This window comes from Physcomitrium patens, chromosome 21, assembly GCF_059467195.1.
Source record: "Physcomitrium patens ecotype Gransden chromosome 21, ASM5946719v1, whole genome shotgun sequence".
In the NCBI taxonomy this organism is placed as follows: Eukaryota; Viridiplantae; Streptophyta; class Bryopsida; order Funariales; family Funariaceae; genus Physcomitrium; species Physcomitrium patens.
The window spans coordinates 207,058-223,265 of record NC_143430.1 but is presented as its reverse complement, the minus strand read 5'-3'; the positions used below and the strand labels follow the sequence as shown (position 1 = coordinate 223,265).

The following is a 16,208-nucleotide window of genomic DNA, read 5'->3' as shown; positions in this document are numbered from 1 at the left end:
AGACTCAACCTTCAGTGCCTCATCCACATGCCTTCCACTTAACAAAAACAAAGTGAGTAAACATTAACACAACTTCAAGTTCACAAAAGCAAGGACAACTAACACAATCAATGCAGCGGCTAACACCACATACGTAACAATCAGAATCATGCAAGACCAGAGCATCAACAACCATCATACCGCCATCGCACGCCCTCATGCATACAGCACAAAAAGAAACGCTGTTGTCTCAGAACCGATGATTTCAGAGCTATATATATATATATATATATATATATATATATCTTTTATTCACCACTACAGATGCACTGGGTCCGCGAAAAGCGACCACGAAAAATTCGCTTCCTGGACGTTGCTATTGCTCACATGCAGGAGGGGTAGTGATTGCGTCGATCTAAATAATTTGAACAAACGACTCTGTTACACACCACCACTGGCGACGCGGATTCCAACCATCCAACACCACAGCCAACTCAACATGATCTCTACAGCCTGGTATTGTTTCATGTACCCACAGCCCAACGCCTCTACTTTTACAATTCACACGTGGAACGCACGACAACTCCTCCTGCAAAGTGACACAACAAATTTACAGTCACGACCCAGTGCCATCCTACAGCTACAAATCCTCATCATTTGCGTGTTCTAGGAGGTAGTTCGCAGCTAATTGCTCGTTCTTATCGCACGCAAGGAATGCCTCGATTACAAGCGCTCGATTGAATCCCATGGCCTCCAACTGCTCAGCCAACACAAACTGTCTTCAGCACCATTGCAATCCACCCATGCTCTACTTCTTCACATGCACCAGGTTCCCCCAAACTTTCAAACACCTGCCGCCACTACACTTACCTCCACTCCACGTCGCTATCCACACCAAACCACAAAATACACATCACTGCCAACAGCCACGTCTTACGATCACGTCCACACACTTACCCGTTCAATGGACTCTCTCTCTTCAGGGGTCACGTTCACAGACTGCGGATATCCTCCTGCCAGCCGCCCCACAGCATCCCTACAAAATTCCGGGCCGCATTGTCCCTTGTGTCAGCGACGTTCTCCGCAGCTTTTTCACACTACCACCTCACACAATCACTACCTATGACGTGAGCGGTGCGTCCCGCAACACCCTGCGCCTCCCCAGCCGCATACCACCGACACATCCTCACCACCCTCGCACCGCGGCCATGCCACGGATACCAAAACCACAATGGGGGCTGCACTTACCCTCCTTCCGCGCCTTCAGCGCCCGCCTCATTGATCAGCCGCAAAAACTCCGCCTGGTTTTCATTAATCAGCCGCAGCAGAGCGGGATTTTGTTTCCCCAGTTCTTGTAACATAGGCTGTCGCAGTTCGTCAACAAAAGCATGTAAGAACACATGCGCACCTCACCCTTCACTGACAAACGCTATCGCCAACCAAACCTCCACCAACAGACCACGCCATCCACAATTGGCTACTCCCAACCACATGCTCTGTCCGTCCCAACATGCTCGAATCATGCTGCACTCACCTGCAAAATCTGAGGGTTGGCTTGCACCATGGTCCTCAACGCTTGAAACTGCCGTCATTCACAAACGGAATCACATCAGCGACAAAGCATGCCCTACACTCATTGCGATCCACTACACCGACAGTATTGACTGGCACAAAACACCAGCACCACCCACACAACCATTCGCCGCAGGACATGCGCGTTACAAAACCCCCACCATACACATCCAAGTTCATAGGTCTCGAGAGAAAGAACCTGTGGGTTGTTCCGCAGAAAATCCAATGCTCCTAACCCAGCACCTCCTCCGCCTGCGCCCGGCATGCCCTGTCCAACAAAACAACTCATCTCTTTTCAGGCTCGCACCGTCAGGTCGCAAAGTAGTCCAGCACAGCCCTCCATCGAAACAAACGCCTGCACTCACGTACACTCGCTCTTGATAAACCGGTGCCTATGCCAAGGCTGCATTCAACTAGTCCTTTCATTGTACCTAACCTCACAGTCCACGTGGCACCTCTACTACCATCTCCACCTTATACGCCACACCAGTCCTATGAAATCTCACCCACATTGTACCTGAGGAAACAGATCCAGAGGGGCGGCATTTGGTCCTTGAGGATTCGCTGCTACTGCCGCTGCGCCTGCGGCACCAGGGCCTGCTGGCGCCGCCGCGACAGGTGCTCCGCCCGCAGGAGGACCGCGCGCTACAGGAGCTGGAACTTCCGCAGCTTCAGGTATCCCCTGCACAGCACCCATACCAACCGTACCACAATTAGAACGGCACGTCCCACACCTCCACTGCTCTCCATCTCGATCTTCCCCCTCCATGCATCATCACATACCGTTTTACGCGTCTGCTCTTCCACGGTCACTCAACCTCATTTTCACATACCGATCGTCACATCTCCATCCCGAAACAATGACCTGTTCAAGAACATTGCAAAAACACAACGTGCTCCTGAAATATCATACCAACCATCCTGAACCCTCCACTGTCACGCATGCTCACTTCATCATTCGCAACCTTATCTCACACCCTCACTGCACACCCTCTCTCGCGGAAGGAGAAGCTTACAGAGTAAAGATACTCCACGGCTCTCTCGGGGTTGTTGAAAGCAGCTCGCAATGCGCGTAGAACAGTGTCGCGATCCCACGTTCCTCCCCCCATGTCCATAATTTGCTGCACTGTTGACTCAAGAGCAGACCCTGCGACAAGGTTTGATGCAGCCTGACCATATCCATCTCCCGTGCCTCTGCACAGCGCAACCCTCCGCTAAATCAACAACACCTCCAGCCACCACCCTCCCCCAATTGCCGACTCCAACACCTTAGCACTACTGAGCCCCCGCACTCATCAAGTAGTTGCACTCCCACGCCACACATTTGCACAATCAAGGCGGCACAAGTATCCCATTCTCTCGGTTTCATCGCTGCACTAACAACCACAATAGCTCTCGTTCTGGCCTCATCTCACAAGCCTTGCTCTACAGCACCTCCTTCGCTACTCGTCATCATCCCTCAAGGGGGTTATTACTCACGCTGGAGCTCCTGCACCCGGGGTTGCTGCCACCGCAGCCGGAGCCGGAGCAGGTGCCGCTGGCGCTGGCGTGGACGTTGATGCAGGAGCTGGAGCTGGAGCTGGAGCGGGTGCTGCAGGAGCCTGGTCACCGGAAAATCAAATAACTGAATCACATCAATCAGCAACAACACTAGCCGCATCCGGCACACCCGCTTGCTACTGCTGCTAGCAACTGTCTTCCTCACCCTCCACGCGCCACTACTCCCTGCAAATCGCTTCCAAATATGGACCCAATTCAGCCGCGCCTCAACTACACAATACCTGGACAGGTCCCGACGACGACGCGGGTGCGCCACCTGCTGGTGCCGGTGTTGCTTTCGTCTGCCAAAAAAACACATATGCCGCGCTGATTCAAAATTCCGACATCGTGCAATCCGCTTGCGCATCACAATTCCTTCTGCCCCTGGCTCCTACTCCCAGTCTCACACGCAAAACCCATTCGTCTAACCAAATGCACGATCACATACATTCCGCAAAGCCACCGCCGGGCGCCACGAACTGCACAACCCACCTGCAACTGGACCCAATAGATTACCCACGCCAGCAACGAAGCCTTACCTTTGTCAACATCACAACGAGGAAGCCATTCTCTGCCACCTTGTTATCAGCCATGGTTGTCTCGTCTTTCAGAACTTTCCCTTGATGAATGAGAAGTTGCTGCGCGCAAGGGAAGGCATCCTTTCCTTGCAACTCTTCTATCTTCCTCTTCACGGAGCTGACCTGTATGCCACACACATCATCTCGCACTTCATGCACCACATCACCCTCGCAATCAATCCTCCCCATCCTTGCACGCTCACACACGCACACGCACACGCACGCACAGACTACTACCAAAACCAGCCTACGACAACGCAGGTTACTGGGAAATTACTACAAAGGCACTCGAACATCATCCAGATTTCATCAGCGCCAGCCATGTCCCAAAACCTGGATGCATAGCAAATATTTTCGACTAATCGCCCAAATCATGGGCATTCATTCAACCAGACCGCGCATTACGTGGGGATTCATCAGCCGCGGAGCTACCTCGCCCACGTCTGCAATGCTTGTACACGTTACTAACTAGCTGTCCAGAAATCTCTCCTTACCCTAGCTTGTCACACGCGCTCCAAATCACACACCCAGAACAATACCACATGCTCTCGCTCCCCTGTTCTACACGAACAACCCCCTGGAATTTCAAACCCACGCGCCCTCGTGGGAAACAAAAACCGGATGTGCGCGATCATGCACGAATCAGCAGCAGTCCAACAACCACATCTTCTGCGATCAAACCAGAGTGCACGCAAAAGAGAGCAGCCCGCTCACGACCGCCCTAGCCATAATCCCACACCTCTATGCTAACCCCGTCCTGGGCCCTTTAATGCCGTGATGAACTGCATCATCGCGCACACGAGTAGCACAACACGCTCCACACACTAACACCATGCACTATGCAGGACGCACCAACATAGATGCCAGAAGTACTGAAACGACCAACAATTTGGAACACAAAAGGCTACGACAATATCCCAGTTCAAGCTCGAAGCAGCCCCTCGCACCCACGCATCCACAAGCACCCGACGCCCCAACTAGCTCTAGCTATTCCACCACAGACGCGGGAAGCGTCAGAGAGAACGTAGCCCACACCGCAAGCCATGTTTACCAGCTCGTCTTCCGCGACGTGCAGATCAAAGTGGTTCCCCTTCAGAGTCTTCACGGAGATCTTCATGGTGTGCCGATCCAAAACCCCCGAGCTCGGACGCGGACGCACGCAACAATCTGCGACCGCCGATGATGGATCCCCACCTCTAGAACCACAACAGAACACACAATTGGCTGCGATGATGATGTCCCCTGCTTCGCAAGCCCTAGCGCTCCCCACACACTCAATTAGTTCCCGGAGCAGCACACAAGAGGGAAGACGAGAGAGAGCGCCTTGCCTTCCTTCCTTCCATTGCGTTGCGATCCGTTGCCGACTCGGTCAGACGCTCGTTCGTTCGTTCGCCATGCTTGCGCAGTGAGTGGTTTGGTTTCTTTCATCTCTGCCCGGATCCTGGCTGCCCGCGCCTTGTGGCGTCCCACCCGACGTCGCTCGGCTCGGCAGCGCTGGCTGCCAAGTGAAAGGGCCTTGGTGCAGCATTGTCTTGCCGCGGCTCCCGCCCCCTGGGGCACACAACCCCTGGCTTTGGCTTCTTGCATGTCTTTGGAAACTTTAAGTTGACGTGTTCTTTATATTTATTTGTTTATTTACTAATTTATTTACATAATCCTTTCTCTTGTGTGGTTTTTCAAATGGATCATGTCATTGTAACTTTCATATTGACCAACTTCATCAACATTAAGAATGAGTAAGCATCCTTGAAAACCTTGTTTTTCACAGAAATTTTAATACACTGAACATAATATAATATGAAATTTTCACTTGTGAATTTTTTTTTAAACCAAAATAAAAGGAAAATCTACAACATAAACATAAAAATTTTACAATACAAAGATTAATAGTATAGAATTAATAGTAGCTTTAAGTTACTTTAATAATAATAATAATAATAATAATTAGATGTTAATACATATTTTGCACTCATTATCTAAAAGTAATTACAAGATAGTTAGATAAAATAATTTTAACTATTTGGTGGTGTATATAAAAAGAGATGAATAAAAAATTAAAAAAACATTCATATAATGAATATCCATGATCATCTAATTGCAAAGATTATCAATAAAATGATTGTTTGTTATTTATGATTTTGAAGAATGTTAAATATATCCATCATTTTAGTAAATTTATCCATCTTATTTTAATCATTATGAAAAACATGATGATTCCCAACCTTTGCACAGTCTGATCCCTCCATTCCCAATTCTTACTCCAATCCCTAGTTTCCACTTAGAAGTTTTGTATTGCAAAGCAAGAAGGTTGATACAAACTTGTGTGTTTGACCACATGGTGTGATAAAGCTATAACAAAGGAATGGTGGAGAAAAAGAGGGGAGACAAGATTCTTTGAGAAATATATGGATCATGCCTTCCAAATTGTTTTTGTGAAGGCCCAATACCAAATTCTCGATGTTATGAATCAAGGCATTTATTATAAGCACAATAGATTATTAGGTTGAGTAATTTTCTAGTTTAAAGTGGATATGTATTTCATGTGGTTTCAATATACCTACAATAACTAAACAATTGGTTGACCAAAGTAATTAATCATCCACAACAAACTCTAAACCACCACTAACTTAAGCAATTTGAATGAAAGTATACATGTTTTTTCTTGTCAATATCAATGGAATAATTGGTTGTATTTTTTATGTTAGAGCGAGCAATGAATGATTTCAATGTTTCTTTGAAGCAATTGTGAATAAGATGCAATAACACAATTGTGCATTCCTTATTGACACACACCTTTTGGTGCAATATCACAACACCTTTGAATAATTTGGAGTCCTTTCTTTTATTAATTGACAACTTCATACTATAACAAAATGTTGATCAAAATTTATTACTGCAAAAATTAAAATGAAATTTAAATATACTCAAATACATGCCTTATTGATCAAATATAGTAACTATAATAGTAAATTTTAAGAATATTCTTTTTTACACTCTTGTGTCACTGAAAAGAACAGTTTGTCACTGAGAGATATTACACAATTGAAATAGAATTGCTATTTCTAAAGAGAAGAAGATGAGAAAGTCCTAGAATAATACTAAAATCTAAAGACGCCTTGTCAAGTGTGGGGAAGGCTTCATTTTTACCTCTATATATACTCTTTAACTAAGAGCTACATGGCGATATTATATAGGACCTCGAATATATGTTGACTTTGTTAGCCACATGTCTGAACTTGCAAGATATGTTATTTTAATTATGTGCCACATAGCGTTTGTTTCATAAGCTACTATATGGAATTAACTTGTTGGCCTAGTTTCTAACCTACAAATACATCTAAAGTCAAAATCGCATGTACAAAAGTTTTTAAGAAGCTTTTGTAGAAGACTTTTTGTAATTAATCTAGATTCACATACTTCTAGTTAATTATATAAGTAACTATTGAAGTAAATGTATACATCGATGATATCACCACCTCTTTCTGGGCACAAGTTCTATAAAGAGTAATCTTGATATGTTAACGAAGTCCAAGATGCGGCAATTGATATTTGCAATATACTCTAATCTTTGCTCTCTTTGAAGATGGTTGATAGGCCATCTCAGCCATCGATAGTATCTCATACCAAGACAAGAAGATTATCGTATTATTTGCTTGTTATTCAGGCCTTTGTAACTTCTTTCAAATAAAACATTTAGAACACTAGTAGAAGTTATTTCTATCCCTAATAAAATCACAAAACATTGAAAGTTTCTTCCAAGGTCGTAATACTAAACACATTGTAGCTTGCCATCTATTCGAGGAAGGACATGTTATTCTTCAGAATCTTCATCTCGATTTTATCATCTTGAAGGTTGTAACTATCACAATATCTTGTTTGATAAGTCCTCAAATCAAAGCTCTTGAGTTGAATCTGTTGGTTGTTAGTTCTCCATCTCTTTTGTGTTACAAATACACAGAAGCTACAAATAAAGATAAAAGATAGAATGTTATCTTCTTTTGATCTTATTTCTTTTATAACAAAGATTTGTTATTCTTCATCTTGGTTTTGGTAGATTTTGTGGATGAAAGGCATCAACTTTCTTTATTGTATTTGCAAGATTTTTTAATAGCTCCCATGTACATTCACTAATATCATATTTGTACCAATGAATAAGATATTTCAACATATTTTGGCACTGCCTTGAGTCTAAGACTTCTTCCACTTCAAACTCTTGATTATTATTTACTTCTATAAAAGAATGTGGCATTTGTCTTCTTCCTAAGATATTCACTGTCTTATACGGCTTAAGAAGGGACATATGAAATACAGAGTGAAATTCCATAGACTCCAATAGATGTAATTGATAAGTAACATGATTGATTTGTTCACAAATAGGAAAAGGTGATAGCCTACAATAGTCTAACTTATCACAAAGACGGATAGTCTTGATATTGTGACAAAGTAACCATATCTTATCACCTATGTTGAATTAAGGTTATTACTTGCAATAGGCATCCACATTGGTCTTTTTTCATTCTTGAGTTTTTTTTTTTTAATTATATCTTCATTGTTACATGTAACTCTAACCAACGATTTGCTAAATCTTCCGCCACAAGATTATCAACTTTTGAAAAGTCAAAAGTACCAAGTCATGGATGATAACCATAATTGATAAAGAAAGATGTTTGTTGATTAAAAGAATGTACCAAATTATTATATGCAAACTCTGCCAATGACAAAAGAGTTGTTCAATCATCTTGATGATAGTTGATGGTACACCTCAAATACTGCTCCAAAACTTAATTCACCAGTTTTGTTTGCCTATCAATTTGAGGATGAAAAGCCAAAGAAAGCTTTATATGTACTTTTAGAATCTTGAATAGGATTTTCCAAAGTCTTGATACAATTGAATCCCCTATCTGATATAATATCATTTGGTAATCCATAATAGCGATAGATATTGTCAATGAAAAGCTTAATTATTTCTTCACCTGAAATAGATTTTATACATGGTAAAAAATATATTATTTTAGTAAAGCAATCTATAATTATAAATATAGAGTCATATAAACTTGAACTTGAAAGATTTGGATTAAAATCCATAGAAACAAAAGACCATGATTATTCTGGAATTGGTAATGGTTGAAAAAGTCCATAAGGTCGATGGCGAGGAGTTTAGGATCTTGAATAAATATCACATGATTGTACAAAGTCTTTGATTGCCTTCCACATTTGAGACCACTAAAAATCTCTTGATATTAGCTCCAAAGTCTTATTATATCCAAAATATTTGGGGGCTGAAAAATCATGAGAAGTTTGAAGGACACGTAATCATGCCTTGCCTTTTGGAATATATAGGTAAACTTTGAAATATAGTAGGTTGTTTTTGAATTCAAACTTTGAAGTGTCATAGTACTTAGAAGAAGTATTCTTAATATCATGAACAAGAGGATCAGAGGACATACTTGATTGAATTTGCTTAATAAAGATTGAATTAATAGTCAATGTTGATTTTATTGCTCAAAGATAAAAATGCTCGGACTTCAAGAGAATCATTCTTTGTTGATCAAAAGTTACATCTCTTTCTTTTGGTGTAAAATAAGAATGTCTAAAAAGGACGTCTGGTAGACCTTATTGTATTTTGAGTTGATAAGTAAACTTAAAATTGAATCTAAATAAAGACATGCTCCAACAAGCTTAACGACTATTCAAAACATGTGTTGACATGAAGTACTTAAGGTTCTTATGATCTATATACATGATGACTGGACTTGAGGTGCTTTCTAGATAATGATGCCATTCTTGAAATGAATCCATGATTGCAAGGTGCTCTTTGATATAGATCACATAATTAATCTCGGATGCTAAAAATTTTCTAGAATGGAAAGCTACAACACCCATAATAAAGTCTAATGCATCTGTTTCCATAAAAAATGTCTTAGAAAAGTCGACACAATATAAGATTGATACAAAAGTAAATTTCTTCTTTAAAGCATCAAATGATACTTTTGCTTCTTTATTCCTCTCAAATTTGTCTTTATAAGTCAATCATATAAGTGGACCTTCAACTTGAAAAAAGTTCTTAATGAAGATTTGGTAGTAATTAGCAAAGTTCAAAAAGAATTGCATATCTTATATTATTCTTGAAATCTTTCAATCTATAATAGTTTGGACCTTCTTAAAATCCATCATAAGGCTTTTGTTGGAAATGATGTATTCTAAAAAGTCAACTTGAGTAATATAAAATACATACTTTTTTAATTTGTCATATAATCCTCCATCTCTAAGTTTTTGTAATACGCAACGAACATGGTGTTTATATTCTTCCGTCTTCTTAGAGTAGATTAGAATGTCATCTAAATATCAAAGGACAAAATTATCTAGAAACTCACAAAAACCATCATTCATAAGATGTTGAAAAGCGATTAGTGCATTTGTGAGTCCAAAAGACATGACATTACATTCAAAATATCTATATTTAGTTCAAAAAGTAGTCTTCCATTCATCCCCTTTTTTGATAAGGTTTAAATTGTAAATCTATTTTGGTATAGATCTTTGCTTAATTGAGTTAGTCAAGAAGTCCTGATATCAAAGGCAAATGATACCTATTTTTAATTATGATCTTATTGAGTCCTCGATAATCCACACACATACTTAGAGATCTGTCTTTCTTCTTTACAAATAAGATAGGAGCACCAACTGGAAATTTAGAATGGCATATGAAGTTCTTTGCCAAGTTCTCATCAATATATTCCTTTAATGCAACCAACTCAGTCTACGATAAGCTATAGATTGGTCTGAATGGTGGTTCAGCTCCTTCTTGCAAATCAATTGAACAATCATAAGGTCAATTTAATACAAAGATGGATCTATTTATTATTTTTCATAGTTTCCAATCTTTTATTTTTGTATTTTAATTGCATGCTTTTTATTCTTATTATTATAATTTTATAGCATTAATAGTTAATTTTCAAATAATAATTTGTATTAAAATTATTTAGATATTTACTTCGATTATTTTCTTAGCATTGTCTCTAAAGTCAATTAATTCTAATGAAAGAGATAGAATCTATGTTTATTAATATTATATTTAATTTTTATGTTTTGATTAAATATTATTGTTATTATTTTATTTTATATTATTTTATTAATTATTTATAATTGTAAAACAATCACTCGATATTGCAAGAACTATTAATGTTTCAACTCTATTTAAATTTGTCCATCATATTTTTTTTTACTGCTACAAGATTTTAGATTTATTTTGTGTACCACTAAATGATCAATCTTTAATTTGCATGAGATCAAGGTATAAGTTGATTTTATTCTTAAACAAATATTAGCCAATTATTTAATTAAAATTTGAATTAACATAAATTGAGCATAATACATATGGTATTGTGTTGGTGTTGACTAATTAAATTTATGCTTTAATCCTAATTGGATGGCATTGCAACACATCTAAATACCTAAATCTTAACTTATTTTTATAAAAATAAATACATGTATTATGCTTAAATTATTTTGATGTTTTAGTCATTTTATTAAAAATGTACTAAGATAGTTTACAAGAACTATTTAAATTTGAAACATTATCAAAATCACTACATTTGTTTGAATGCATAGAAAATATGTGATGTGTGATATTCATCCTTTATTTGTGAATTCTTTAATTATTGATGCAAATTTACTTATATAAAAATATAAACTTATTCTTAACTTATTCTGAAATCAACAATAATAGAATAGATATTGGTAAAACATGTATTTATGCATTATTACAACATCACATGTATAATGCATCTATTTCAATTGACAACTATCAATAATTTATAAATTTTTATTATTTTATTATTTAATATTCTTTGTACCATATTAAAATATTGAAGTATTAAATACTATCAAAAAGGGTCAATATAGAAGGTGTGAGACATGTGACAATCACATGCGCCATTAGATGTAATACATAACAATCATGTAGTTTGGTGCAAAGAAGTCATTGGGAGATATGAATAGTCTTCTTTGATGATGATTTAATGAAGGTATGATGATAAATATTTTCATCTAAAAACTAAACATATATAGGCAATACATTATTTACCTCTACTTTATTGTGGAATGCACTTGCAAAATGATAAGAATGTTTTAGAAGGAGAGAGAGCTTCTAAACAAAACTATGTATTGATGTAGTTGTCTCACTTATATACAAGAGAAAGAAGAGAAGATAAATAATTTCTCTTCACTACATTCTAAATATTGTAGCTATAGTATTTACTCTGATTATCATAAATATTATAGAAAGCATGTCACAGACATAGACATGTAAATCAATAATTACTTATATGATTTAGATAATAGAAGGTAAAAGTAGGTCAATTCCATAATATCTTCTATAGTAGCTTTTTAGAAGCTTCATAGACGCTGCTTTGACTTTATAACTGTCTTTAATTAATTTTTTAAGTTAGAAAAGAGGTCTACAAGTTGGCCATGTGCCACACATATTGATAGCTTAAAGAACAAGCTAACTATGTGGCCCACATGTAGAAAACTTGCCTTCTAAGCTAAGGCATGTGTCCTGCAAAGTCAACATATATTAAAGTTCCTATAAAACATCGCCACGTAGCTTCTAGTTAGATAGTATATGTAGAGGTAAGAGTGAAGACTTTTTCACTTTTTTCAACTCTTTTCTTGCTTCTATTCTAGTTTCAAGAGTCTTAAGTTTTCATTTCTTTTGGCAATAAGCCATTCTAGTTTCTTTTTAATATACGTACTTCCTTATTTTTATTTTGTCACTTTTTCTTTGACATAGATTTCATTGGTTTATGCATCATCTTTCAATTCACATTCTTGACAGATTGTTGGCTACATTTAATACTCTCAACAATCTTCATTGCTTATCATAATATTTATATAATATAAAATTTTCATAGAATTATGATCTATATTTTTTTATAATCTTATATAATCAATAATTGTTGCCTTATTAAAATCTTATCTAATAAAATCTTATTGTATTCAAGGACAAAAATTATAGATGAAAGAAATAGAATACAATATCATTTTTATTAATTATTTACAGAGTTCATTAACTTTCTTGCTCAAGAAAAGCAAATTGCCTCATGCCTATACCATGAATAAGTTGGCAATGGTTGCACAAAGAAAGAGCTTTGGTGAGGAGATCAACAAGATTATTTGTAGATTTAATTTTCTTTATTTTAAGAGCTTAATCAATAACTAAGTCATGGATACAATTAAAATATTTTGAATCAATATGATTTATCTTGTTGCCTTTGATGAAATTGACTTACATTTGTGCAACACAAGTATTATTGTGTTTATGCAAAATAGTTGGAGAAACATCATATGAAAGTCCACAGATTATTTGAATGAATTTATCAATTAATCACAACCAAATACATTTGTACGATGCTTCATGTAAGGCAATAATTTTTGCATGGTTGGATGAAGTTGCAATCATAGTTTATTTCACTGATTTCCATGATATTGCAGCTTCATGTCTTAAGAATACATAGCATGTTTGAGATTTAAATGTTGCAATATCATATTTATATTATACATTATAATATCCAACCAATTTTGGATCTAAAAATTTTATGTAATATATTTCTAAGTTTTCAGTATTTTTTTAAATAATATAATAAATATTTGATGTGATTGCAATTTGGTTTAAATCATCTATTGCAATAAAGATTTTTTCAACAATTTTATGCTTCTATGCAAGAATCAAAATCTCTCTCCTATTTAAAATAGGAGTTGAAAAGAGTTAACTATTTTCACTTATATTTTGGTGTCATATTATGTGTTGTCATATTTAAAAATGCACTGGGTATTTGGTTATGGAAGGTGGGATTGTGTTTTAGAAGTATCTAAGAATCTTAATATGTAACACCTTTATAAGATGAATGCAAATTGAATTTTAATTTAAAAGTACTTAAATCTAATACAAAGTGATCAAAAACACTCTTTTTAGTAATCTTAATAATAAATAAACTCCATTTGCCTTATTACTTTTGTAATTAGGTAATTTTGAACTTTCTTTGCAAACCTTAGCTCTAATCAGCAAGCTTTTGTAAGCTGTAACTGCTAATCTAATCATCCACATACAACAAATTTTTTCATACAAATGCCACTATAAGTTTTTTATGTGTACAAAAAGAATTGACTCCAATCCAACTTACTAATCGTGAAAAAATGCCCAAAAACTACACTGATGTTTTTTGGCTGCCAACTTAAAAGTTGATACAAATGTTTCAATAATGATTTCTCCTTCTCAAACTATTAACTTTAATTCAAAATTGATGTGTAGCTTGATCTTTAAGTCTTCTAATACCATGCCAAATTTCACTTTGATCTGATTAGTAGATCTTTAGATATCATAGAAATCCTACTCAACCTCAAACTGCCAACTTTCGATACCTTCTTGTACTAAAACCCAAATATCTCTCAACTACACTATTAGATTATTACAAAATTTTACATATATTTAACACACCCAATTAATCAAGCACATATCAAATTCTGAATTATATATGTGACATCAATTTTATGAATTAGCCGAGAGTGCTAGCCCTAATTGTATTGTATAAATTCCAAGTCACCAATACAAACCCTAACTTTGAACAATAATTGGAAAGTCAAACCAAATCTTATAAAAAAAAGCCTTATGTTTCAAGAAGAAGCTTCAAGCTAGCTTTTTAATTCTAATTGCCAATCTTTGAATGACTTTATATTTTGTCCTAGTGGGTCATTTTAATGGCTAGAAATCTGATTTTGACCCTATTTCACAAAAAGTTGACCTCCAGATATCAATCCAACCTATCTTAGGGGTTTTTTAGCCCAATCTTATCCTCAACTTAATACAAGTATCAACCATACTTATTATTTATCTTTTCTAATCTAATTTTAATAATTTATGGTCTTTCTAAGGCAATAAAAGAGTCTCTATTGCCTAGAAGGTAGAATTATTAACCAACCTTTAACCTACTAACTATTAAGAGAAGAAAATTCACTAAGAGGCTTTTATAAAAGCTATGTTTAAATACCTTGAATTATTATTGAATCAAGATAATTAGATATTAATTAAAAAATAATTTTTATTATATTTATCACTATATAGTTATGTTACAACATGACATTGGTAGCTGATCAAACTCCAAAGTGTTGAGGGTGCAAACATTCTATGTTTATATTTTATGATGGAGCTCACATGCAATTTTACCATTGTTGTTCATTCTTAGAAACAAATTGCATTTGCTCTAGACGTAGTCATCAAATTTCTAGTTTAACAAGTTGAAGATTTTTTAATAAAAAATCATCTATCGTGTAGGATAATATATGTTGTTGCAGAATCAATGAGTGCATCATTTGACTTATTATTTGAGGTTTTGTCATTTCTATAAGTCTTTAAATCATCAATATCAATTGATTCCATAGACGCATCCATGATATGAACTTCACAAATCTTAACTTGAAGTTTCTTATTTTTTTGGAGCTTTTTGATTAAGTATTTTGAAGTTCGGCATGCATGTGTTAAATGTCCAATCATGCCATATTTATAGTAAGAATACATCTTTGATTTTTATTTTCTATTGTAATTAGTAATAAAATATTTATTCTTTCAATATAGATGGAAATAGTCACAACCATGACTGCTTTAGTACTTATGATCACTTTTTCTATGTTTGTATAATTTTTTTTTAGACTTTGAAATATTAATTGCATGAAATTTTGGAACCATGGTTCCAATACGACAAGCTTCTGTATTATGCAAAAGTAGCTCATTTTGTTTCTTTGCAAGAAGTAGATAGGATATGAAATCAGGATAACTTTGAAATTTCATGTTCTTATATTGTTTTGCAAGTATTACAGATGGGAGAAGAAATGTAGAGAGAATTTTCTCAATCATTTCTTCTTCAAAGATGCTTTGTCCAAACAATTATAGTTGTGAGACAATATGACTAGTTGTGAGACAATATGATACATTTCACTGTTGAAAGTATTTAAATTTTGAAAATCTAAGATACATAAATATGTTCAATCACGTGGAAGGAAAATAGTCTTTTGATGATCAAACTTGGAATTAAGATTCTCCAAAAGCTTGGCTGAATCTTTCATTTCAAATATTGATGTTGCAATTCAAGTATAAGATGGCTATGAAAGAGAAGAAGTACTTTCCAACGGATAGCAAGAGAAATAGAAGTACTTACAAGAAGATATTTTTTAAATAAAATTGCATCCGAGAGTTGTTTTGCAAATAAATTTCTTTTGTCATTTTTGTCCATAATAAATAATTGTTTCTATCACCAGTCAATGGTAGAAATAGAAGAGTTTGAAATGTTAGGATGCAACGGTAATAATTGAAACATAGTAGAGGTAGTTAAAGATGTTAAAGTACTCATTATAAATAAATATGTGAAGAAAATACAAGATCAAGTAGAAATGGTTGAGTTAATGCACCTAAAAAAATATAAAGTTAAATAAAATGATAAAATTTAACTTGAAATCAAAAATATTTTTTTATTTTTTTTTATTTTTCAC

At 36.1% G+C, this 16,208-nt stretch overlaps 1 protein-coding gene across 1 annotated transcript; it reads right to left on the bottom strand.

Annotated features, from left to right (window-relative positions):
• Window positions 1–224: 224 nt before the first annotated feature.
• On the bottom strand, window positions 225–4,954 carry LOC141044715 (ubiquitin receptor RAD23c-like). The gene is made up of 11 exons (XM_090245907.1): window positions 4,720–4,954; window positions 3,630–3,791; window positions 3,333–3,392; window positions 3,031–3,152; window positions 2,568–2,745; window positions 2,069–2,233; window positions 1,751–1,819; window positions 1,514–1,561; window positions 1,228–1,343; window positions 937–1,015; window positions 225–736 (listed from the first exon to the last, which is right to left on the bottom strand). Exons 1-11 carry the CDS (start codon window positions 4,783–4,785, stop codon window positions 620–622), a joined length of 1,182 nt encoding a protein of 393 aa, XP_090102033.1. The 5' UTR covers window positions 4,786–4,954; the 3' UTR covers window positions 225–619.
• Between the last annotated feature and the right edge of the window lie 11,254 nt (window positions 4,955–16,208).

Coding starts and splice junctions, on each gene's coding strand:
- LOC141044715 (XM_090245907.1), bottom strand. CDS start 4,785: ATGAAGATCTCCGTGAAGACTCTGAAGGGGAACCACTTTGATCTGCAC. Junction 3,393..3,629: donor TCGTTGTGATGTTGACAAAG/GTAAGGCTTCGT, acceptor TTTTTTTGGCAG/ACGAAAGCAACACCGGCACC. Junction 1,344..1,513: donor CCAACCCTCAGATTTTGCAG/GTGAGTGCAGCA, acceptor GAACTGCGACAG/CCTATGTTACAAGAACTGGG.